The 26,267-nt window shown below is 49.7% G+C and overlaps 1 protein-coding gene and 1 long non-coding RNA gene across 3 annotated transcripts in view; one reads left to right on the plus strand and one right to left on the minus strand.

The window, feature by feature from the left end:
* The window catches only part of Rnf220 (ring finger protein 220), a 224,991-nt gene that overhangs the window by 166,448 nt on the left and 32,276 nt on the right, over window positions 1-26,267 (plus strand). For both annotated transcript variants that reach the window (XM_040756845.1, XM_040756846.1), the window contains exon 3: window positions 20,986-21,118. In XM_040756845.1, the coding sequence (XP_040612779.1) occupies window positions 20,986-21,118 (133 nt within the window). The remainder of the gene's footprint in view (window positions 1-20,985; window positions 21,119-26,267) is intronic.
* LOC121143977 lies at window positions 12,956-25,388 on the minus strand. The gene is made up of 2 exons (XR_005881301.1): window positions 25,203-25,388; window positions 12,956-13,186 (listed from the first exon to the last, which is right to left on the minus strand). It is a non-coding gene; the product is annotated as an uncharacterized LOC121143977 (long non-coding RNA).

Below are 26,267 nucleotides of genomic sequence, written 5' to 3' on the forward strand. Positions count from 1 at the left end.
CTTTGAACCCAGCCCTCCTCCAGTACCACTTACTCAAGAGGCACTTGGAGAATGCTGCTACTGTCACAGAGCTGGTGCCTAGGATAGCTCAATTTTCTACTCATTTGTGTGTGGTCATCACTCACAATGCCAGGCCCTATTGAAAGTAACCAATAAGAATTCTTCCAATTAAGCAGGGCTTCAGGGGACTTTGTCTAACTGAAAGACTTGAAGAGAGTGTTTCTGGAAGAGTGAACCCAGAATCTGAGCTCTGAAAGGTTGCCGCTCAGACAAAGGGAAAGACCTTATTGAAGGCCCAAAGGTGAGAGGATATGGTTCATTTGAGAAACTGAAAGAATTCAGTGGGACCGTTGCATGGGGGAAGAAACAACCAGAGCCCAGGCCAGCCAGTTCAGTCCAGTGGTCCATCAACACCTGCAGGCTTTGCTGAGGTTCCAGTTGTACACCTGCTAGGTTCCAGCTGAATACCTCCTAGGTTCCAGCTGTATACACTTGCTGTATACCTGCGGAGTTTAGGGTACTTTGCTCGACTTCTCTGAGTCTTGGTTCCATTCTCTCCTCAGTAAAATGGGGGTGATAATCCCAGATGCCTCTGCCTCTCACCAGGCCAGTACCTGGCATATTAGGGTATGGTGAAAGATGTGACCAGTCTGTGGTTTCTTCAAAGAACTATTTCAGTCATAAGCCTCAATCCCCTGTCTAAATATTGCAGGAGCTCAATCAATAGCATGGGCCGTATGTCCTCCTAGCTCTGAAATGTCTAGAACAAAGGCCCAGGAGAGATCCCACTGACCCTTCCAGCTGGAACTTCTCTTCTTTCCACCCTCTAATCTCTACCTGGTCCCTGTAGGTCAGCGCTCGGCCTTGACTTTTGTTCTACTTTTTCTTGTCTTGCCGTCCACGCTTCATTCCATCCTCAGCACACGTTGCACTGTCTCCTCTAGGAAACTCTGGCCTGGCCTCTTTCCTGCTCAGCCCTTCCCTCAGCCTCACAGTGGTCTCTTGTGGGCCTGTCCATCCCCACCTGGGGAGTCTCGAACGCTGGCCCTCCATCCTCTGCAGCCCCAGAAGCATGGCCCCAAACACTGAGTGTTTGCAGAGTTTGGAATGGGTCATGCTAAACAAATGGAAGGAAGGGACCAGGATGATGGCTCATCAGGTAAGTGCACTTGCTGTTAAGCCTGATGACCTGGATTTAATTTCCAGAACCGATATAGTGTAAGGAGAGAATCACCTGCCAAAAGCTGTCCACTGACCTACACACACACACACACACACACACACACACACACACACACACACTCATATTCTTCCTTCTTTCCTTCCTTCCTTCCTTTTTGCTTTGTTGTTTTTGTTTTTCAAAAGGGCTTCTGTGCAGTTTTTTGGAGCCTGTCCTGGAACTTACTCTGTAGAACTTACTCTGGTTTCGAACTCACAGACATCTGCCTGCCTCTGCCTCCCAAATGCTGAGATTAAAGGTGTGCACCACCACCACCCAGCACAGATGCAACTTTTAAAAGACATTTTAAAGACAAGAAAGAATAGAGGACACAGAGCAACAGAGTGTGTAGAGCCCCTCCCTGGAACCCTGCTTCCTTCTCACGCCTCACCCCGTTGATTACTAGGGGACTGCGAACTACAAGTGAAGCCTCTGGAGCTAGGAGGCCCCCAGAGGGAGCTGCTCTTTGCTGAGAAACCCATTTCACAGCTGGTGGCAGGCTGTGCCAGCCACCCCCCCCCCAGCTGCCTCTCTGTTTTAGGCCCTCTTTGCATTACAACTTCAAGCACCCCTCCTCCCACACAGCTGTCCTCCTCATGACATAGCCTGTGTTGTCCTGTTGTTGCTGACCACTATGTGTGAGGAAGGGCCAGGCAGATTGTCATCCTGTTATCCTGCACTCCCAGGCCACAGCAGCTCCCAGGTTTCTCCCACTGGACAGCAATGCTAAGACCCTCACAGTGTGCAAGTCCCTGGGCATCAGGTGACATGTATCAATCATTTGTTAAAGTACCAAGGAAGCCAGTATTGCTGTCCTGAGTCTCTGAGAGAAGAGAAGCCCCTATGGGTGACGGTCCTTGCTCAGATGCATGATATGACTAGCGATACCAAGGGTGGGTTCAACACCGGGTCTCTCTGACTGCAGAACCCATATTCTGCCTTCCCAGACTTCTTGCCTAAGTCATGTTCACTATTTCAGCCCAGCTCTGTCCTGGATTCTGCCTAGGACTGAGCATCAGTGCCAATTGCAGGAGTGGAAGCAGAGGAAATGCTGAAAGGGAGAAAGCTTGAGGAATGCTGGCTTTAGAAGGGGGCTGGAGTCCAGGTCTCCATGCTGTCTCTCTTGCTGTCCTCTTCCCCTTCCCCTGGGCAGAGCAGATGACAGCCCACAGGGGCCTGTCACTTTCCTTAGGGTCATCTAAGGGGGGGTTCCCTTTCCTGTTCCTGCTCATGCCTCAGACAAGGCAAAAACAAGGGGACATTAGACCTCCCCTTCTGCCCAGTTGGCCTGTGCTTCCTGTCAGAACCCCAGACTGCAGCAGCCCCAACATTTTATTCTTTAAAAAAACATTTAGGTATGTTTAATTTTATGTGTATGCATGTGTGTATGTGCACCTTGTGCATGCCTGGTACTCTCAGAGGTCAGAAGAGGACATCAGATCCCCTAGAACTGGAGTTACAGGCAGCAGTGAACCACCATGTGGGTACTGGGAAGCAAACCCAGGTGCTATGTAACTTTGGACAGTGATTTTTTTTTTGCCTGTCCTATTAAAGGAAACTTTACTTACCTAAAGTGCTAAATATCCCAAGGTGGTATTGAAAGAGCCTGACACTATTCAGTATCTTTATGCCTTTATAAGTTACCCTGCAAAGTGGAGACTTGACTTCCTGCTTCACAGATAAAGTATGGAGGAGTTCAGTAACTTTCCCGAGGTATTCAAGGGGTAGAAAAGTGACTCATGAGACTGTAGGGATTTTTGTAGATGTGGGGGTGTTTTCTAACTGCAGGGGTAGTTTCCCAAATAGAGGTGTTTAATTATTTATTGTTTCTTTTGTTAGAGTGTAGAGAAGACTCAAATTTTGTTGTGTAGTTCAGACGGCCATGATACCCAGCACTAGGCTCGAACTCACAGCAAACCTTCTGCGGCAGCCTCCCGGTTGCTTGGATTAAAAGCATTAGCCACCACACCCGGTTCAGGTTTATAACTGGGAAGGGGGTGGTGCATTAGAAAGCGGCAGCTTTCGGGTTTGTCTTTCCGTACTCTGTATCTGAAGAGTGGGTCACAGCTGGTAGCTTTCTAGGTAGTGCAAGGCCAAAGTGCTCCTAGTTACAACTGCAGTCCTACAAACTAATTAACCAGTCAGTTAATTCAATTGCATTCCCACTTAAAAAAAAAAATCACAGGATGTCAGACTTGGAAATGGCCAGCCCATGTGGACTGTTAACATTGGGGCGTTCACTGCTGTGCTTTGCTGCCCAGCAAGGCCAGACAGTGGACAAGAATAGGAAGGAAGACGGTCCTAAATAGAAACACGGATCTGGAGAGAAACCCTTGAAGGGCACTTCGCCTGCCTCTCTCTCCACAGAGCCGCACCGCCTCCCTCTTGCCCTGCAGCCAGGGCTCTGCCTTCCCACATCCCAGGACAAAGCAGAGAGACAAGGATGAAGATTCCCCTTTGGCCCAGTAGAAGGGTCTGGAGCATGCCCATTTTCTGGGCTGCAGCAGTGGCTCCCGGTCCAGGCATGTGGCCTCAGACCACACTGCTCATTGCTCTGTCGTAGGCTGGCACCCAGAAGAAAGTGAAGCAGAGGATGGGGAAGGCTATGGAGGAGGATGAAGGGAGAGGACAGAAACAGCGGGAACCCACTGGGAACAGGAGCTAATTGGGAGAATTTGGGGTTGAATGTGGGTTTAGGTAGGCTAGAAGGCAGGAACTGCTTGGCTCAGACACCAGGAGTTATATTTCAGTTCAGAGTGCCCCTCAACACTTCCTGCTTTATGTTGGTCTGGCCAAGTCTACAAAACAAGGGGATTCTTGTAGCTCCCATGGGCCTCTTAATTGGAATAAGAGTGAAGGTAGGGGTTGTCTTTGGAGGACAGCAGAGTCTGTGGTTCCTCCAGTGGGGATTTACCTAGTCAGGGCCTTCATACTCAAAGGGCAGCCAGTGGCCAGCAGTATGGACATCACCTAGGAATGTCTTGGAAATGCCCCTGGGCTCCACCGGAGAGCTACTGAATCAAGTCTACCTCCTCACACAATTCCCTAGTGTCCAGAGCACACTTAGTGTGAGAGACCTGGGTGGAAGCTTCCTGGCAGACCTGAGGCAGGGGCCGGAAGCCAAGGGGCACCCACAGCACCTTGGCCTGCTTCAGGGCCCCTGCCTAATACCCCCTCCCAGCGCTGGAGCCACAGCGACACCTACTGGCCATGGACATCTAGGGCACCTCCTCCAGGACGTGGGCTTTATGGTCCAGCCTTTCCTGGCCTGAACCTTGAACTAAAGCTGGCATTCTGGGGACCTGGCTCCCCAGTGAGTTTGGAGTAGACACAGGTGGTCCTGGGTTCTGCGTGAGGCAGGGCTGTGTGTAGGCTGGGACCTGGGGCCTTGGTGGGAACAAAGCCTGGTGTGCTTGCAGGTGTCTTGGGCACGCATGGTTAGGACACACCCCCAGTTCTGGCCAAGACTCAGCAGCACTGGGCACACGCTCATCTGCCATCTTCACTCAGATCCAGGTCCAGATGTCAGACAGCATCAACCGATGCCCTGTGAATAGCTGGTATTTAGATCAGCATCGAGATGCCTGTGTGCCGCAGGTAGACTTTTAGAGGAGTCGTTGCTTAAACTACAGCTTGGCGAGGGGAGCGGTCAGATAGTTACAGTCCAAGGTGGTGGTCGTTGCTCATTTTTGTGACAGAATTCTAAGTCAAAGGGGACTCTGGGGCCAAAGGGCTAAAAAGCATTGGAAGGAAGCCACCACTTCTGAGGTACGTCTCAGCTGACCCCCTCCCCCAAGGACCTGGTTCACTGGAGCTGTCAGGGAAAGGACTTATTTCAGGACAGCAAAGACCACCCCTATCATTTCCAAATCCCAGCTATTGTTGGGCCCCCTCCCTCTAGCTTGTTCTCTGCTGTGTGAAGAGGTTTGCCTGGGAACTAAATGAATGTGATTGCCCACAGTGCTCGCCATTAGTGGTGATTAGTTAAAACATCAGAGTCTAAACAGTCAATTGGTTCTAATAATTAATACTGTGGTTCAACTGTGATTGAGAAAGGGAGGGGAAAAGAGAGAAGGAGAGAGAAAGGAAACCTGGATTGACAGATGCGCTCCAGCTCCATAGCTACCGTTTCCTGACCTGTGTTGGTACACTGTGCTCGGGCGCTTCTGCCTGAACTCTGCTCTCATAAATCACGCCATTCTCTTAGGCAATATCATTATTATCTCCGATCTATAGCCAAGAAAAATGAGGTGTGGGCATATAAAAGCTACTTGATGCTCAGTAACAATTTGTTGAGTGAATAAATAAATGTATAAAGTAGTCAGAGCTAAAGGCCCAGGTTAGCCTAATGGTGCACCCTTCTCCCAGCCACACCCCTCAATAGTCACACCCAAAGTCTGTGCCCTTCCCACATCCCCATCCCATACACTTTCCTTCCCTCTTTCTCCTGCTGCACTCAAAAGTCTGTCTCTCGTGCCTGCTCCTCCCCCTCCCCTCCCCCATTCACGCTTCCCTCTCTGCCACCCTTGTTTCTGGCACCCTGATATATGCCTCTTTCCCTCATGCAGATGTAGGTCCTCTCTGCGGGGGGGCCTGTTGGTCTCCCCCGGTGCAGTATCTTTAGTTCTTACATTGTCCCTGGCCCCCAACACCACTCATCGAGTGGCTGGGAAATGAAACAGACATTCCTGTCCAGCTCCTACATACATTCTACCTTCCCTGTCCTCCACCCCAGAGTCAGGCCTCAAAGGCTAGGCTTGCTAACCTCTAACTGCTCCCACCCCCAGATCTGGCAGGGTGGCATGAACTTTCCTGCCTGGGTCTGGGGAAGGGGCCGCCACCATGGAGCAGGCTTAGCCACTCCCCACCCCCTCCCAGGTCAGGAGGAGCAGCAGGAGCAGCAATGAGCAGGATGGCTGTGTGTGCATTGCTATTAATCACCCCTCCTGGTCCGCTAACGAGGCTAATGCGGTAAGTGACAATAGCCCATCTTGGTTCCTGATTTAGGGGCTCGGGACGGAAGCTGGGCTCCTGGGAGTGAAGACGTGAATTCTCCACGACACTAAACCTTCAAATAAATCTCCTCCAGTCAGAGAAGCCCAGGGCACTAAATCCCACGCGCCGGTAATTGAAACCCTTAGAGCTTTCTTGGTAGGGAAATTGCTGAGCAAAAGCGCAGCCCAGGGGTTCCGGGTGGGGTGGTGGGCCAGCACACAAGCCTATAGAGGTTCTGTGGTGGGGGAGGCTGCCAGGAGCACATGGCATGTCTGTTCTGATATGTACATCTGCCTGTCCATGTTTCCAGACATGAGCTGTAGTGTCTGGCTATGTTCATGGAGTCGCTGTCCACTGGTTTCCCACTAGGTCTGTGAATCCTTGATTAGGAGGTGAGAACAATTAGGGAGTCTGTCTTTTGAGAGCCTCCATGTTTTGAACCTCTTGGGACATTTCACTCTTATTGACTGTGAACAAAGCTTCGTGTAAGCAAAAGAAATTCTCAGCATGACCCTGGTGACCTTCCTTCACCTGGTCCCACCTCTCTCATCCCTCTCGTTCTATAGGCCCACCTACATGCCCTTCACATCCTCCCTCATTAACTTGGTCATTGATTATTCAGCATTTACTAATACTTGCTCCACACCAAACCCTAGGCCAGGTCCTGAATATACCTGGCTGAATGAGAAACCCTCCCATCCTCCTGGAGCTCAGGACCAGGAAGAAAAGTAGATAACCACATAACTGAAATATTCTACGCGTGTGAAAGTGAGATGAAGGGCATGGCATGAGAAAGAGAGTGAGTCAAGCCAGACGTGGTAGCGCACACCTCTGTTCTCAGCGCCAGTGAGGCAGTGGTGGGCAACCAGGGCTACATAGTGTGTGTGTGTGTGTGTGAGAGAGAGAGAGAGAGAGAGAGAGGAGCAAAGAGAAAAGGGAAGCCTTATCCCTTATCCTTACAGGGTAAGAGTTCCAAGGTGTCCATGGAGAGGGGGGTGTCAAGGGCATTGTTAGAATGATAGGGGAAAAACAAACAGCACACAGTATTGATTGAGGGATGTGAGGATGGGGGGGACTTAGATGATAACAAGTTCAGAATGATCTTTAGAGACCAGCGAAGGGTCTTAAGGAGTCGTGTTTTAGGAAGTTCCTTCTCTCTGCAGAGATAGCAGTGGAATAGCAGGGCTTGACGGTAATGATGGACAGTGATGATGTCCGAACTGGGACGATAGCAGAAAATATATTCCAACGGGTACTTACAGGATAAAACAGCTACAAAGTCTGTTTTGATATGGGAGCCTGAAGAAAACATTGTATCTAGAGTGTCAATTTAAGGAGGGCATGGGATGTTGGACCACACTGAAACAGAGGCATCAGGAGAAAGTCAGAGCTAGAGGAGGATGTGCCCATCTCAGGCACACTGAGTTGTGGGGTCTGTGGGAAATGACACCAGAGGAGCCACTCAGCATGCATAGGGAGAGACGTGAATGGGGACAAGGACACTAGTGAGGACCAGGTCAGTCAAGAGCACACACTCCAGGAGCTGTGTTGCCTGGATTGAAGGTCTAACACATCTACATCCCAGGTAACCATGGGAAAGTTGCAGAACTTTGGATCCCCGTTTTCTCATTTGCAGGACAGAGACAAGTTACACAGTGCTGGGTACAGGACAAGGATGTGGTGTTATTGTGTCCCTTCTTCCTTGTCTCTTCAGCTCTTACTCAGCTAGCACATCTCAAGTCGTGTCTGTCTCTCAGAGAAACCTACGGTCATTGGCCCCATAGAACTGTTTGCCTCTCTGTGGCACAATTGCTATTTTAGTATTCTTGGGTATTTGTATCTGTTCCCTCATTACATTCCATGCCCCATTAGGACATAGATGTTGTACTGCAAGAGCTGGGTATAGTATCTAATATATGCAGACTCTCTGTGTATTTACTGAATTAACAGATAAATTACCTGAAATATCTATTATATTTGACAGATGGTGACCATTGATGATGGAGAACAATTTCCAGAGAATGGTAGGCATGAAAATTGATGTAGTGAGTTAAGAATAGGTTAGGGGGCCTGAGGAGACAGCTCAGTCAGTAGAGTCCACGAGGACCAAGTGCGTCCTTAGAACCCACGTTAAGAAAGTGGAATATGGTAGTGTGTGCTTGTGCTCCCAGCACGGAGAGGGTAGAGACAAATAGATCTCTGGAGCTTTATGGTGAGCCAGCCTATCCTAGCCTGGCTCAAGAAACAACGTGGAGTACTTGTGGTGCACACCTTTAATCCCAGCACTCAGGAGGCAGCTCTGAGTTCAAGGCCAGCCTGGTCTGTATGAGTTCCAGCCCACTCCATAGTGAGTGAGACTCTGTCTTAAATAAAACAAAACAAAGAATCCAAGGTGGTTGGCTCCCAGGAATGAGGCCTGACGTTGAACTCTGACATCCAAGTGCACACGCCCACACATAAGCGTACAGGTAAAAAGAGGTGGCTAGGAGATAGAGTATAAACAACAAGCAAGTCTTTGAAGTTTCTGCAATGAGACAGGAGTGGGGAGGTAAGGGCACTCATTCTGGGAAGAGACAAGTGGGTTGTTGATGTAACTGTACTATAGAATATAGGTCATGCTTCTTGAGGGAAGCAAAGGATGCAGAAGTCAGGGGGACTGACAGAAAACATAGGCAGGAGTGAGATTCCCAGCCCCAAGAGGAGAGGGTGAAAAGGGAGGGAGGAGGAGCGTTGAGATGAGTTAAAGGGACTCATGCCCAAGAAGACCCCTGACTCAGCTGAGAAGCGAAGTCACAGGATGGGGAAGCAGAAGGAGACGGGGCTCAAAGTGGTAAAATATTATTGAATTGTCTCTGTGGGGAAGGGGAGACAGCTGACCGGCGATGTAAAAGGATTGTTTAGTAGTGCTCAGAGTGGAAACAGGATTTTTATTGGCACGCGTCTGCGTGGTTTTGTGATTTCCCCAGCTGTGCTTGGTTGTCCATATGTCTGAGACCAAAAGGTGGGCAGTCAGGCTGTGGAGAAGGCAGAGAGGGTAAAGAAATTGAGTATGTTGGCCAGAGGGGATTGAAAGGATATACTGTGGGGTCCAGGCGAGTGTCCATAGTGGTAGGAGTTTGAGACGGCTAGAAAGAGAAGAAAGAATGGCGGGCCCAAAGCCACAAGAGAGCTGTGAGACTAGGCATGCTACCACCAAGCAAAGTAGGTTGTTGACAAACTCCTTCAGGAGGAAGGAAAACGATAGAGGCGCTGGGGTCGGGGCAGAGACGTGCTTAGACACATGTCAAAGTCCTCGGAAGCGGAGAATGGAGGTAAGAAGGGATGGAGCGTGACGGTTGACCTCCAAGGGCCCATGGTGTAAAGCCGTGGTCTGTAAGACATTGGACCCACCTCGGAGGCAGCAGAGGAGCAACCTGCTCTGGGGAGGCCTGCAGGAAAATGGTGATTCCAGGAATAGTTCCAGAATTCTGACAAGAGGATGTCTCCAGAATTGAGGGAGCAGAGTTCATTGGTGTGGTCCTCACAAGAAGGTGGCCGAGAACTCAGCCAGAGCTACATTCAGCCTAGAGCATCACTCCTGGGCCTCTCTGAATCTCCAGTCTTGACGTTTTGCCCCTGCATCATCTACTCTCCACTGGACCCCACACATGTCTTCTCCATCTCGTTCGTCCCTCCATCTCTCCTTCTCACACGCATCCCTCCCTGGTTGTCCCCTCCCTGGACCCTTCCCCTGCCCTGCCCCACCCCAGCTGGCCTGAGTGAGCAGGAACCCCTGCACCTTCATTTCTCAGGTCACTGCTTGGCTAATGGGCTATTAATTTGCTCAATCGTCCCCTGTGAGGCAAACTCAATTTCTGCCAGCCAGTCGTCCCTCCCTGTCGACAGCGTGATTGATTGGAGGAACAGCTGTCACCGCCCGGCTGCCTGCTCCCTGCTTCCTTCCCTTCTAGTCCCACCACCCCTCCTCCTCGGGCCGCCGCCCTGCGCCCACAGAAGCAGTGCACCCCTGCCACCTGCCTAAGGATCTGTCGCCAGCAATGAAAAATGACAGAAATATTTAAGGACAAATAAGGTTTCCCAACGCAATTGAAAATGATTACAGGCAGCTACAGATGGGGCCAATCTGATGCGCAGCAGCAAATCAAATCGAATTTCCTTATCGGCGTATTATTTTAGGCGTTATCTGGCACGTTGATGCAGTTATCAATTCAATTTCAGCCGCCGGGCTGCTGTTTACCGACTCGCCTTTGCTGGGAAAAGGTAAACATGCTCAGCCCAGCAAATTAATTTCTAGCTGAAGCCAGAGGCAGCAAAGGATGGCTACCCAGGACCTATAGCCTCCACCTTGGCCCTGGGCTCTAGCAGGCTAGGCTAGAGCTTGCCCAAGGAATGGAAGCCCCACTAGCTGCCTGCCCCTGCCCTAAGCTGGATGCTGAGCTCCTAGGAGGCTGAGGTGACCGTTGTTGGCTCCTCTGCTGCTGCCAGGGAGAGGTGAAGGTCTCCCATTAATTCCCAGCTAAAAATGACAAATTCATCTTGGACGACAATTAAATGAAGTCAGTAATTGATGCTAATTGATCTCCAGATGCGAGGGCTCCCCTTAGCCTTAGCAGCGCGTGGCTGCCTTTTTTCCCTCCGTTACCCTGGCCTTCTCTTCCTCTACCTCCCTTCCCTGAGCTGAGTCCTTGCTTTCTCCCTAGGGCTCTGCCTCTTTTGACTGCACAGGTCTGTGGCCTGGGCTGGGCCAACAGGCAATGCCTGAGGCTAAGCATCTGGCCCCCTGTGGGACCAGACCCACAAGCACTTGTCATCATTGCCCCACACTCCACCCATCTGCCTAGAATGCAGGTAACACTGCTTCCCTCAACCATTCAGGATTTATAGCCTACAGCTGTGGAGGCTCCCATTTTATTTTTATAAGCCCATAGCCAGAGCCAACAGTGGGTAAAGCATACTTGAAGTTTTGTTTCTTGAAACAGTGCAGTCTTAGCATTTGGCTCTATGACAAGGAAGGCACTGGTCCGCATGCTGGGAAGAATGGTCAGGGATACTCAAGCTGCACTTGACTGTGTGTTTAGGCGCACACGTGTGTGTGTGTGTGTGTGTGTGTGTGTGTGTGTGTGAGAGAGAGAGAGAGAGAGAGAGAGAGAGAGAGAGAGAGAGAGAGAGAGAGAGAGAGCTCGCACTTGTCTGTCCAGACATCTGAGATGGTATGTGTGCATTGCTCATAGGTGGATGATTTCTTGAATCCTGCCTTTTACTGCAGTTTGTACAGCCTAGTCCCAGGGACCACTTGGGAGGTTCCACCTGCCCCGACCATCAATGGTCCATCTGAACACAGGAGTGGGGGAGTGAAGTGTAGTTCTACGAGGGAGAAGGGCTATCGTTATGATTTGAATAGCAGCGCAGTCAGGAGTGTGAAATAGATGTGGCCCTGGAAGCACCACCCCTGGCCCCAAAACAGATTAGCTGATAACTGATATACTTGGCTCCAGCAAACACTCATGGAAACAAGGCGTCAGGTTCCATGACAGGACTCAGGGAGTTTAATTGTGCCTTGGCCCTGAGCCTTTAGCTCCAGCTTGAGCCTAAATCTGAGCCTAAACCTTTCCACAGGCTGCCCTCCATCTGGCACCATGCAGATGTTTTGGCCACCCAGGAGTCTTGCCTGGCTCAGTGCACCTACCCTATACTGCTAGAGACAGTTACTAGCATCCGTCACAATAGGAGTCAGGACACCAGCCAGGCTCCTGTGCCTGGAACTCAAAGGAGACCACATAGAATGGGCAGTGAATGCCAATCGGAGCTTCTGCAGGCAGACAGGAGGAAGGAGGAAGATGGCAAGGGTATGGAGCTTGAATTGTGGTTCTTGTGTATTAGACTGAGGTAAGCACGCCACATGTGCAGAACCCCATGCTGTGCAGTGGTCTGTGCATGCCTTGTGGAAAGGACTAGGTAAGGAAGACCATGAATAAAAGATTGACCAGACTAGATGAGAGTAAGAGGAAGTCCCTTGTCTCCAGGGTAATGTCTGCATCTTTGGGGATTTGGCAAGGCCAGTAATCCTTTATTTGTTAGTTCGGGACTATGTAATGATTTCTACTCTCACTATTACTTTTATTTGGTGCTCTGCCCTCTGTTAGATGCTGAGGCTACAGCAGTGGACATGTTAGGTTTTGTTGCCCTCAAGGAAGTCACTCTGAAGATGGTAACACATAACAGGCCACAGCACAAGTGCTGTGAAAGTAGCAACACAAGAGGCTCCGGGAGCCCAGAAAAGGTGCCTGATGTGGCCTCGGGGAGTCAGAGACGTCTCCCCAGGAGACAGACTTCTAGGCTGAGTCCCAGGGATGAGTGAGAGATCGCTGGCTAGTGCAAAAGGCCCTTGCTACATCTTTTTGGTTATTTGGCAAGCCCAAAACAGAGACAAATAGGCTTATTTGTTTCCAAGTGACACTGGGACAGCTGAAAATGTCACCTCTGTCCTTTGAGTGCCAGCTGCTATCCTGGGGTCTGGGTAAGTGGGTGCACAGCTGTTTTCAGGGCACCCTTGGGCACCTGCAGATAAGTATGGGCCACAGCTAAATACACATCTCTCGATGCCTGCCCTACCCCCACCTCCTCGACCAGGGATGCCTATTAATCCTGACAAATGATGACTTACGAACATGTAATGCAAACTGATTCATCATACATTCAAATCCGCCGCCCCGCCCCAGCGGGAGGCCCCAGCCAGACAAGTGTATTACACGGATAATGTATTTGACGTATTAATAAAACCAGCCGCATTGCTCTGGCGCGGGGACTGGGGAATGCCAATATACGATGACAGATCACATATTGATGAAATCCAGATGTTTGGAATCATAGTCTTGGGGCCTTGTTCATATTGACTGAAGGTAAAAAATGCCGTCTGTCAGCACATTAACTCTTCCTGTCCCGTGCTCAGAAGAGGCACCAATCAAAGTGTTTCTAGAGAGAAGAGAAGGAGGAAGGGGTGAGTCAGAGGAGCAGAGGGGACCAGTTATTAGGTGCCTTGGGTTCATGATGGATGGATGGATGAAGGAGATGGTGTGCTCTGGATAGGATGAATGGTTGGGACGCTTTGTGGCTTGACCTCTCAACACATTCCACTGCATGGATGACACCCCCTGCTCTGTAGAACTTCATTTCACACTCTTGTTTTCATTCTTCCTCTTCAGCATTCCTTCTAAGATCTTGATGCCTCAAATGTCTTTCATTTGTTAGAGTAAGTCGAGGTTCTCTTCTGGACTCCCTGTGGTGTGTTCTTTGCCTGGAGGATCTCGATACCCTTCATTATTTCATGTGATAAGTGTTTCTTGACCGCTTACCCTAGGCCAGACCTTGTTCTAGGCACAGAGTCTACAGTGATGAGCTTCTGCTCTTGTTTGTGTGTCAGCATCTGCCAGGACCACCACTCAGCATTTTCACAGTTCCTCAAACCAAATACATCCCAAACTGAACTCATTGCTCTCCCCACAAAGCCCGATGTATAAATCAATAGACAGGTATATGAGTGTCGACGAACAGAAGAAATTCCACAGAGGCCTGAAGGGCGAGGGCCAGCCATCTCCTGAAGGGAAATGGATCACAGTCACAGTGGGAAGACAGGTCATGGCCTGATGCAGGTAGATGCAGACACCAACAACAAGCCTGTGCTAGTGTCCTACTAGAAAGATAATGACTCCCACTTGTACACAGATGATTTCATTACATCTTCACAAGAGTCTTAAGAGTTAGATATTATGCCCCATTTCACACATGGAGAAACTAAGTTCAGAATGATCAAGTGATTTGCCCAAGTTCAACACAGCTAATAAGAAGAAACTCTTTAGAATTTTGCTTGTTCTAGTCTGTGTCTCGGTCACTAGGAAATGGACACCCTTTTCGGGGGATGGAGTGGGGAGAGGAAAGGCAGGCCTGAGTACATAAAGGTCCCAGTCTCCAGCTGGGGTGTGGCTCGGTTGGTTGAGTGCTTGTCAAGCTTGCCCAAAGCCCCAGGTTTGATTCCCCAGCACTATATAAATTGAGTGCTTTAGTATTTGTCTGTGATCCCAGCATTCAGGTAATGGAGGTAAGTGGGATCAGAAGTTCAAGGTCTTCCTCCACCTGCAATGAGTTTGAAGTTAGCCTGGGCTACAAGAGACCCTGCCTCATTGCCATCTGTCATTAGAATTACCCTTGCCCTCATCTAATGTTCCCTGTCCTAGGCAGGCAATCTGTACTTTTTTTTAAGACAAGATCTCACACTGTAGCCCAGGCTGGCCAATCCTCCTGCCTCAGCTTTATGTTAGAAGTCTGGCCAACCACTCCCTGTCAAGCCAAGCCTTTCATGGTCTGCAGAGGAAAGTTGGAAATTGCTGCTTGGACAAATAGAGAGGGAGAATGGAACCCCTCAGCTACAGAACTGGAAAAAACCAAACAGGCCAACCAAAGGGACAACAAGGTTAACGACTCAGTGCCAGCTCCATGAGCCTGCAGGCCTCACCAGCCCTCCCCGTGGAAGATGGAGAAGGAACCCCAATGCTGGCTGTTTGCAATTGGGTCAGGAATTCCCAACAGAGGAGGGCAGCAGAGGGCTGATCTGGCCCCCACCCACTTAACTTGACTCTAGGCTAGAGGAACCGGCCACAGTTACTGCCCTGGTTTAACCTCCTCTCTCAATCTAATCAACACCCTTCTTAGGAACTTCCATTGCAGTCTTTCTGCTGTCTGGGAGTGGAGTTAGCCCAGCCACTTAGCAAGGGATAGGACCCTTCTGGCAGTCACACAACTAGGGAGCATCCAAAGTGGGACCCGACTGACTTTGCCCAGTGTAAGGCTGAGGTCAGAAGGCTCTAGCTTCCCTGCTTGGAAGATACCCATGGCAAGCAGAGACGCGGAGGTGGCAGCCCCTACTGTGGAGGGGTGTTGGGGAGAGAGGCAGTAATGAATGTGGACGGGAGGCGGAATGAGCGATCCATCTTTGCATGGGAGGAGAGGGGGCGGCGGACGTCCCCCCCACACACACTCACACACTCAATCAGGCGCTGTCAGACCTCCGGCCGCCTGGCATTTTGGTGAAGAATCTCTCAGCTAAAAATTGTTGTCAGTCCCATTTCCTCGTTATCAGTGCTAGGGCTGAGGCAGCGCCCGGGGATTAGCAGAAGCGGAGAGCGTTCGCGCCCGCCATCCGCTGCCGATAACATTGGGCCTCGCGCCTCACCTCCCCCATTCATCATCTTTAGCAGTGACAGCTCAGCCCAGTCCCTGTCCCCAATCCCCGGTGTTCACCGCGCCTCCCCACTGTGCGCAGTCTTGACCTCCCAGGAAGCTAGGCCTTGTAAAAGAGCGCTAGGATTCAAACAGGACTGGAAACCTAGACCCACCTGTGGCGAAAGGCCGCCTTGCCTGACTATTGGGAGGATCTGTCAAGGGCTGGAGTGAGGGCTATTCAAGGAGCCAGCGTCCCCCGACGGGCTGCCGCTGGTGGCTCCTGCCACCTACCTGTGCTACTGCCTGCAGTGTTGGAGAAGGGAGCCTTGTGTCAGAAGAACAGGCTCTGAAGGGGTTCCTCACCTCTCACTAGCCTGAATGGACTCCCAGATTATAGGAACCTTGGGAAGGAAGAGCCAGAGGATGACTCCATTTGAGCCTAGGACAGGTGGGGGTGGAGGGTGATGAAGACTTCATTCCCACCCCAGCAAGACCATAGGCCCCTCCTCTTGCCCATCCCCAGTGGTTTTATGGCCCATTTTATGGCCACTGTAATGGCCCAGGTCAAAAGCTTCAGGGAGCTGTATTCTGGGAATTATGCAAACGAGGAGCAGGCCCAGGGCCAGAGTATGGATTTTGTCATTAAACCTGGGCAGGCCATGTCGTTAGTGCAGTAAAATCCACGTCATGACCACAGGTCTCAATATAAAATTATAGGGAACACAGCGGGGGAGGGGAAGCAAGGAGGCGGTGCATGGCCGTGCTGACACCTGCCACTCCGACCTCTGAGAAATGAAGGTGAGATCGAGGGCACATGCTGCAGGTTCACCCCAGAGGTGTTAACCCCAGCTCGGTCCTGCTAGGCTTGTCCCAAAGCTGGGAGCCCAGAAAAGGGTCCGACGCCCCCAGCAAGGAAACTAAGGCCAGGCTGAGAAAAGCACGCGTCAGCAAGGCAAGCGTGTGAGAACACTGAGCCCCAGATGCAGAGCAGGATCTAGACCCTAGAAAACTCAAGAAGCGAATCTGGTATCCTAGCACCCAGGACATGTCTACACCACATGTCCTAGATCCTCCCTCTCGGGCCTGTTCTGCCAGTGATCTGTTGAACAACCTGGTTACCTTACTCCATCTTGTACTTCCCACTGGACACCCATCCCCTTTCCTGTGCATCCTCCAGCCCTGGGTTTTGGTTTTTTGTTTTTTTTTTTCTGTTTTTTGGGTTTTGGTTTTCCAAGACAGGGTTTCTTGGTGTAAAAGCACTAGCTGTCTTGGACCTAGCTCTGTAGACTAGGCTGGCCTCAAACTCACAGAGATCCGCCTGCCTCTGCTTCCCAAGTGCTGGGATTAAAGGCGTGCGCCACCACCGCCCGGCCCTCCAGCCCTCTTAAAGCGTCCTCATTGCTCCTGCCCTCCTACTAGCTCTTATCCACACTACCTAGCTTTCTCTACTGGCTTTACCACTAACTTGTGAGCTCTTAAAAATCAAGACTGTGTTTTACTTATCTCTGAGTTCCAGTTTTCCTTAGAATAATACTGAAATCTAATAGTCAGTTTATAAATGTTGAATAAATAAATGAAGCCTTGAGACCAAAATCCAAGCTCAAAGTCCCTATTCAATTCTGAGCTTCAGTTTCCCCATCTGTAGAAGATAGTAGACTGGAGAATTCCTAGGGCCTCACCCACCTCTGAGGTTGCCCAAGAGCAGAACTGAGACCAGAGCAGGGTTATATCTGCTGCTTTTACTCAACACTGCCTTCCAGCACATCACGTCACTGGAGGAACAGCTACCAAGGCGCACAGTGGGTTTACAAATGGTGGAACTACTTCCTGCCCTTAAAGACCTAACCACACAGCCTGGAGCCCCTCCTACCCAATCTCAACACACTGGTAGCTTTCACAGCTGATATAGCCCTGCTCAGTGAAGGCTATGATGTTTCACATATATGGCTTTAGTTAAGGCTTTTTGTTTCCCACTCCCCAGAAAACACACACACACACACACACACACACACACACACACACACACACTGAATTGCTCTGTCCTTAGAGCCTGAAGATGACTCAATTCAGATATCCAGAAAGCTGTAATCCTCCTTAGTCTGTGTCAAAGGGAAGTAGGTACTTTCTCATGCTCAGCCTGACCCAGGGTGGGTGGGTGGGGTGTCCCTCAGGCGTAGTGTTGCTAGATTTAGCAAATAAAAATGTAAGACATCCAGGTAAACTTAATTTTGGGGAAAAAAATCAGTGATATCTAGTATCAATGTGTCCCTTGCGATATTTGAGACATAATTACACTTTTACCAATAACTCATTGTATATCTAGAATAAAGTTTCTCTGGGCCTTCCCTATTTAATTTGGCAACCCTACTCACCTGTGTACCCTAGTCTTTATCCATCTGAAAGTGACTGTGACCTTATCCAGGTACCAGAGGGAAGAGCAAGGTAGAACATAGAGACTCAAGCTAAGGAAGTCTCTGCATCAGGGACTGGGGTGTGGTTTATTGGAAGAGCACTTGCCTAGTGTATACAAGCTCTGGCTCTGGCTCTAGTACTACACACTATTGTTTTCCTGCAGTCGTGGCCTCCCTTACCAGTCAAAGCTAGCACTATTTCTGAATGGTTTCTCAACACCACACCTGTAAGCAAACTGGGAAGCCCTGGCGAAAAGAAGGGACTCTAAAGCAAGCCAGAGGATCCTGCCTAGAATGGTTTGTTCTGGTCACTATAAGTGCCAGACAGGAGATAGAGTTCCAGCTCCCAGCCAGCCAGACATGAGCACATGTGTTAGAGAATTGTTTGTTTTGTTTTGTTTTGCTTTGTTTCAGTTTTTTCCAGATAGGTATTCTCTGTGTAGCTTTGGCTGTCCTGGAACTTGCTCTGTAAACAAGGTTGGCCTCGAACTCAGAGATTCACCTGCCTCTGCCTCCTAAATGCTGGAATTAAAGGTGTGTGCCACTACCACCTGGCATGGCTGGTTTTTTTTTTTGAGACAGAGTTTCCTATAACTCACTATGTAGTGCAGGTTGGCCTTAACCTCACTGCCTTGAGAGGTTAAGGGATTATAGGCATGAACCTTCACACTCAGCTTGAAGGACATTCTAGAAAGAGAGAACTCAAAATCAGTGAGATTGACAAGAGACCTGTGAGGTTATCCAGCAGAAGTAATGAGACCTACTGGGACTGGTTAGATGGCTCAGCAAGGACAAGTTCAATTCCGAGCACCCACAAAGAAGTACCACAACCATCTGTAATTCCAGTCACAGGGTATCTGATGCCCTCTTCTGGCTTCTGAGGAAACTGCACACACATGGTGCTACATACATCAAGGTTAACACTGATACACACAAAATAAAAATGAATAAAAGCTCGAGAAAATAAGTAGTGAGAGCTCAGTGGAGAGAATGTCAATTTCAAGAGTATGAAGAAGGGTCAGGGAAATTTCTCATCAGGTAAATGGACAAGCCTGATGACCTGAGTTCAGCCCCTGGAACACATGTAAAAATGCAGTGGCTCACATCTGCAATCCCAGCATGCCTTCAGCAAGATGGGAGAGACAAAAGAATTCCATGGAATCTTGGGAACCAGAGAGCCTGGAATACACAGCACAGTAGAAACAGGAGAGACCCTTGGGGCTGGAGATATGACTCAGAGGTTAAGAACACTTGTTGATCTTGCAAAGGACCCAGGTTCAATTCCCAACACCCACACTGCAGCTTAAAAATCATCTCTAGGGGCTGGAGAGATGGTTCAGTGATTAAAAACACTGACTGCTCTTCCAGAGGACCCAGATTCAATTCCTAGCACCCATATGGCAGCTCACAATTGTCTGTAACTGCAGTTCCAGGGAGCCCGACGTTCATGGCAAAACACCAAAGCATTTTATTTATTTAATTTATTCCAGAGGATCCAACACTTTTTGACCTTGGTGGGCACTAGACACTCATGTAGTGCACATACATACATGTGAAAGCACTCAAATGTCTGATAATCTTTATAAAATAAAATCTAAAAAGGTAAAGACCCTGCCTCAAAAAGTAGAATTCCCAAAGTTGTCCTTCAACCTCCACATGTACACTCTGGTACACACAAACACATTCATACATAAATACATACACACACTCATACATAAATACACACATATACACACATACACACATACATAAATACACGCATAGACACACTCATACATAAACACGCATATACACATACATAAATACACGCATACACACACTCATACATAAACACATGCATATACACATACATAAATACACGCATATACACACATACACACTCATACATAAATGCACGCATATACACACATACACACTCATACATAAATCCATACACACACTCATACATAGCTACACATACACACACTCATACATAAATACACATACTCATACATAGATACACATACACTCATACTCTCATACATAAGTACACACATACACTCATACATAAATAGAAACACACAAATATTTTTTATTTTATTTGAGACAGTTTCTCTGTATATCCCTGACTGTCCTTGAACTCTGTAGACCAGAGTGGCCATGAACTCAAAGATCTACCTGCCTCTGCCTCCCAAGTGCTGGGTTTAAAGGCGTGAGCCACCACTGCCCGGCAGAAGTAACAGGTTTGTAAAGAGTGGCCAAAGACCTCAAATTTGAGTTGAGTTTTAAATTCTTAGGAGACATTCAGGTGTTGATGTTCATTAGACATTTGGATAATAGCTGCACAGAGGCAAGCCAGGTAGAGGCACAGAATGCAGTCAATAGGAGGCTGGAGTTAGACCCAGAGGACGAACAAGTTCATCCAACACACAGAGTGAAGAGGGCAGAAGCTGAAGACAGAACCTTGGGGAAAAGTGGAGGAGAGAAAATGGATTCCATGCTGGGGATGACCCCCTACTTCCTCCACCCCCATCCTGCCCCTCCCCCCAACACTGCCTTGCACTGGTTCTGGGTCAGAGAAACAAACAAAAAAACAAAAAACCAGAAGGACTGGACATGATGGCGCACACCTTTACTTCCAGCACTCGGGAGGCAGAGGCAGGCTGATCCCTGTGAGTTTGAGGCCAGCCTGGTCTACAGAGTGAGTTACAGGGCAGCCAAGGCTGTTACACTGAGAAACCCTGTCTTGTAAAACCAAAAAGAAAAAATGAAGGAATGTTTGCTTAATGACTACAGGAATGAAGCCTCCTTTCTCTTTTCTTTCTTCTCTAAACCTGGGAATATGAAAGCAATGAGACAAGGAGAGAAACAAGGAGCATTCAACATTCTGGGTGATGGTATGATTAAACCCGTGTGAAATGGAGTGATCAAGGTTTGTTTGCACAGAGCATTGATTGTATCCCAATAGATTTCCAAGAGGGGCAGTCAACTGAGAAGGTATAAGTCATGGCCATGGCCTCTGAAGCTACCAGTATACATCTCTCCTCTCCTCTAGGTCCAGAATCTCTAGAAGGCAGCTGTAGACTTGGGCTGAAGCCCTGGAAGTCTGGTCTTCCTTCTAGAGACTAGCTCTGCTCTAAGTGTCTGTTCTCCTTCCCTGGCCAGGTAAGAAGAAAGCAGTAGCGTTGTTTGACAGCCAAGCCCCGATCTGCCCCATCTGCCAAGTCCTGCTGAGGCCCAGCGAGTTGCAGGAACATATGGAGCAGGAACTGGAGCAGCTGGCCCAACTGCCTGCCAGGTAAGCCACCTACAGGGAGTCTGCGGGGTGGGGGGGGGGTAATATTCCACTCTGCGAGCTGCTAGGTCTCAGGGTTAGAGGTAGCTTCCCTTATTGTGAGTATGGAATCTGAGGATTCACTTTCCTCAACCCTGCCCCCCCCATATAAAGCAAGAAGAAAAGACAGCAGAAAACCGAGAAGAGCCACACAGGTCCTGGCTTCTCCCCAGAGGCTCATGTGAGACCTAGCAGCTAGCAGCATGGATTTTGAAGGAAAAGTACTAGTCACCTATTGGCTGTTACAGATTGCCCCGAAACTTAATGGTTTAAGACTTTTATTAGGACCAGTGAGAAGACTCAGCAGGTAAAGGCTTTTGGCACACAAGCTCCACCCCCTTCCCAGTACCTAGGGAAGGTAGGAGGTGATAAACTAACTCCAAAAGTTGCCCTCTAACCTATACACACACACACACACACACACACACACACACACACACACACACACACAATGAAAAAAAATTAACCAGGTGGTGGTGACACATGCCTTTAATCCCAGCACTCAGGAGGCAGAGGCAGGCAGATCTCTGTGATTTCCAGGCCAGCCTACAGAGTGAGTTTCAGGACTAGCTCCAAATCTACAGAGAAACCCCGTCTCAAAAAAAAAAAGTCTCAGTTTCTGTGAGTCATCAGCTCCAGAACAGCATAGTTATATGATCATGGATAGCTACGACCACTAAGCTCTGGCTCTCCTGAGGCTAAAGTGAAAATCACTCAAGGTTACAGTCACCTGAAGGTCTGACTAGGATTGCAGGGTGTTTCCAAGATGGCTCACTTCTGTGGGCTGTAAGCAGGAAATGTCAACCTCCAACAAGGCAGCTGACTGCCCACAGCATGTGATCCAAGAAAGAGATTAAGGGAAGCCACAGTGCCTTCCCCAAAAGTCTACCTACACGCTAGCACACCCCCCGCTAGACTATTCCATCTCCAGGTCAAGCAGAAATTCCAGGGACCCTGGCAGGAGCAGTGCCTGGAATTTGAGGCCACCCTGAGCTACATAGTGTGACTACTGTATCTCTAGAAAGAAAGGCCAAGAGGGAAAGAGGCAGGAAGGAATGTGGAGAGAGGAACAAGGGAGGGATGGAGGGATGGAGGGAAGGAAGGAAGGAAGAAGGAAGGAAGGAAGGAAATGAATCACCAAGCCCAGCCCATAAGCTGTGCCTTTAACAGCCCAGCCCAGCCCCATACTCCAGGGAGAAGCATTGTGCTCTAAAAGCTCTCATTCTTAAAGACAAAAGTATCAAAAGAGTCTGTGGGCACACTTTAAAAACCCCTCTGAAGCTATGCTATGGTAATAATAATGAACCTCGTGGAATATTCACTATCTGGCAAGCACTTTATTTATTCTTCACTCTGAGGTAGGTGATACAGTCACGCATTGCTTAATGATGGGTTTATGTTCAGAGAAATGCATCCTGAGACTTTTTTTTTTTGGTCATGGAAGCATCATAGATTGTACTTACACAAATTACACTGTCACTAGGTAATGTAACCTCATGGGACCACTTTCAATGTGTAGCCAACCTGTTACTAATTGTGGTGTGTGACTATGGATACGACTCTCATTTTACAGAGGAGGAAACTGAGACACACACGTTAAGCGACTTCTCTAAGATTGTCCGCTTAGCAGTAAAGATTTGTTTTGAGCGCCCTGCTCTTCGCCTCCCCTTTCCCATCACTCACACACCTGGGATTGACCTGCCAGGGGCGGAAAGTGAGACTTCCTGCAGGCTGTCCCAGGAGTTCTGGGTAATGTGCTTCCAATGAAGGGGTCCTCAACCAGAAACAGAAAAGAGAAGACCCCGCAGAGTCCATTTGGGCAGCTCTTACTGTCTCCTCAGCAAGTGCCCCGCAAGCCCGCAACACCCAGGGCATCTCCCACTCCCTCCTCGCTCTATTCCCGCTCGTGACCCCGCATAAATCCCTCATCAACCACGTTTCTCGGAGCACCCACACCTCGCGGCTGTCGGCTCACGTCCCTGCACCCCCTAATGCCCACGCCGCCCTCGGCACGTGCACGCCCTGCGCCCCTGGCACGCCCTCCTCCCCACCGGGTGTCTGACAGCCGGACAGCGGGATCTGCACAGCAAGTGAAATTCCCGTCGGATCGATAAAGCCGAAGCGCTGGCGGCGACGGGTCGATGGTTTTATCTGTCTCGGCCCCGCCGCGCCCGGCGCGCTGACAGTCGGACCGGCCGGCAAAGGCGTTCAAGGGCAGCCGCACCCGCGGCCCCCTCCCCACGCGCGCCCCCTCCCCGCGGCCGCTGCGCCCACCGGACTGCGGGCTGGACCAGCCCGCCGCCGCCCTTGTGATTTATCTGGAGTTTTAATTGGAAAAAATTTGCGAATTAATTGATTTCAGGAACTTGCCAATTAACATTGTAATTGGGTGCGTGATAAATTCCCAAGGAGCGTGTCAGCTCCCTCCGGGCTGACGGGCAGTGCGGGAGGAGGGTCCCCAGCCTTGCTGCCCTTGCCCCGCCTCCTGCTGGTTCTGGGGCGAGCCCGAGGAGGGGCAAAGGAAGATGGGGAAAGACAGAGCACCTGGGCTCCTGAGAGCCATCCCATCCACCTTCCTTCTTCCCACGGACCGGTTTATGCATGGGGAAACCGAGTCCCACAGGAGGCAGAAGCCCGAAGTGTGGGCCAACCCCATTCACCACCTGTGGCCAGCTCTCCAACCCTCTGGCTTCCTCCTGGCCTTGTTCCTGTCTTCTTTTGATCCCTCTCCCTTGGTTTCCTCAGCTGGCTCCTCCCTGTTCTCTCAACCTGCCCCCCCCCCTTTGTCCTGTTACCCTACCTTGCCCTCCTTTGCCCTCTCTGTTCCTTCCTCAGCCTAGCCCACCTGAGCTTGGGGGTGCTGCTGCCAGCTGACCTCTCAGGTGGTTCTGTTTCTGGAACTTTCCAGGTGGACCTCTTCTGTCTTCTGCCTTCAACTGGGCAACAACTTAGAATAGGTCCTGTGCTAGTCTACACTCCTGGCGGCTCACAAAAGAAGCAAGGGCCTTCCAGCTCCTAAACCAAGGAGGCTGGTTTTCACAGACACTAGCTTGACACACATGTATGCACACACACACACACCTTATTCCCACACATCCTGAAAGAGCCGCCTTCCCAGAGATGAACATTCCCAGGTGCCATGAGCAACCAAGTTCCCACCTGGTTGACACTAGGCTACACTCCCCCTTCACCTCACCTGATTCTGTCCTTCCCCTTCTAGAACCTTCACAAGGGCCCCCTTACATGCAAGGGCTTGGCTACTTAGAACAGAGAGAGCAATATTGGGTAAGGACAGAGTCGGGAGGACCTTCCATGCAGGAGGATGTCCCACGTGTTAATGGGACATCGTGTCCCAGGTGGAGAGTAGGCTGGCGCAGAAACGGGGGGGGGCAAATTGATGAGGCTGCCTTAGGACAATAGCTGGAAGTGGGGCATACAGAAGGGGGCATTAAGAGGATGGAGGAAGGACAAGCCGAGGGACTTAGCTAGGGTATTTACTAGGAGAAGACACTCTGACTTGAATGGTTGGGAGTGTAGTAAAGGTAATGTTCACAATCAGAGAGAGGAAGCAACAGGTAGGGCTCTGGGTAAGCTGATGCTTCTGGGATGGTGTTGGGCTAGGGACTAGATATGACGTACAGACAGACAAGGACGTGGATGGGGCTGAAGATTGCAGGGCAGATGAAAGGACTGGATCTGAGACCCTCTGTGGGCCCTAGACAGCAGTTCCCACCCATTAAGAAGAAACAGCCTTGAGCATGGACCAGTCACAGAGCTGAAACTGAGGTTTGGCTGGTAGGACCTGAGCACAGAGATCCTTAAGAGAGCTGGGCTACGGGCTGAGAGACAGCCTCATCTGGGAAGGACTTTAAAAGGGCTGAAAAAAAATCTAAAGGGAGACTGGGTAGCTCTGAAGGAGAGGCGGGGTGTAGAGACGGCAGTGCCCCCACCCCTACTTAAGCCTTATTTAAGGCCGGCCTCGGTGTTTGGTTGGGTAATGAACTAGATAAACAATTCCCCAAATAGATTAAAACGAAGTGTAACTTACAAAGGCGGCTGGTGATGATGGTTTATTCCCGGGCAGTGCACCATTTCTTTATTTCCAAGGATAATTCAGTGTAAATCACCTTAATTAAAAGTGTCAGCCCAGCCCATGAATATTGTACTTAGGAACGCGTTTCCTGGGTCCCAGTTATAATTTAAAACCCATGGATCACTAGGCAGCGAGTGACTGAGCAAGGAGGGAAATTGTTGGGGGCGGGCTGAGGAAACAGGAGGGACAGAAGGCAGAGCTGATGGGCTGGGCAGGAGCCAGGCTGCTTACAGCTCAGGACTTGGACCTCTCCTCCAAGTCAAGCCACTCACCAGACTCTCCTGAAGCCAGGAACATTTGGAGTTGAAGGGATTGATAGAAGGGAAGGGGGCGTGGGCACTCTTGCTCAGAGCAAGGGGAGGAGTCTGTGGCCAGAAAAATGGAAAGACGGGCTTGCCAGAGAACAGGTTGATACCCCGAATGACCCAATTCTACTTACCAGCAAAGTAAATGAGCACAGGATCAGCAAGACCCTGCCCAAAGTTGCACAGCAAGCTGAGATGAAAAGAAATTTGGTGTTTTGTACTAAAGCCTAAGGCCCATGTAACTTCAGAGAGGCAGCATTAAAAGCTCAAGTTCCAAGCCCTCCATGGACTGAATGACACAGAGGTGCCAACTTTGTAAAGTTTTGGTAGAAATTCAGTGAAATTACACACACAAGGCCTGTCTCTGTCACATACGGTGGATCCACAGTCATTTTTTATTCCTTCATTTTCTGACCTCACCTAATACAGTCACATAGATAATAGCCCTATCCCAGTCTAGGATCAAGAATGACAACAGTGTGGATAGCAGATAGCTCTCTTTGTAGACAGAATAGTGGTGTTGTTATTTGTTCGCTGGATGAGTGAAGAAGTTAAGAAATGATAAAAGTTGTGAACTAACAAACTGGTCACTCCTCAAGGGCATCCCAGCTTCTCCTCTGTATGCCCACTCTGGCCAGACAAAGACCGACAAGGAGCAACCTGTAACTGACTGGAACCTGTACCGGCAGTCCTTCCTATGCTGTGTTTTTCCTGC

The sequence above is a fragment of the Mesocricetus auratus genome, unplaced genomic scaffold (genome assembly GCF_017639785.1).
Source record: "Mesocricetus auratus isolate SY011 unplaced genomic scaffold, BCM_Maur_2.0 Super-Scaffold_100014, whole genome shotgun sequence".
Classification (NCBI taxonomy): Eukaryota; Metazoa; Chordata; class Mammalia; order Rodentia; family Cricetidae; genus Mesocricetus; species Mesocricetus auratus.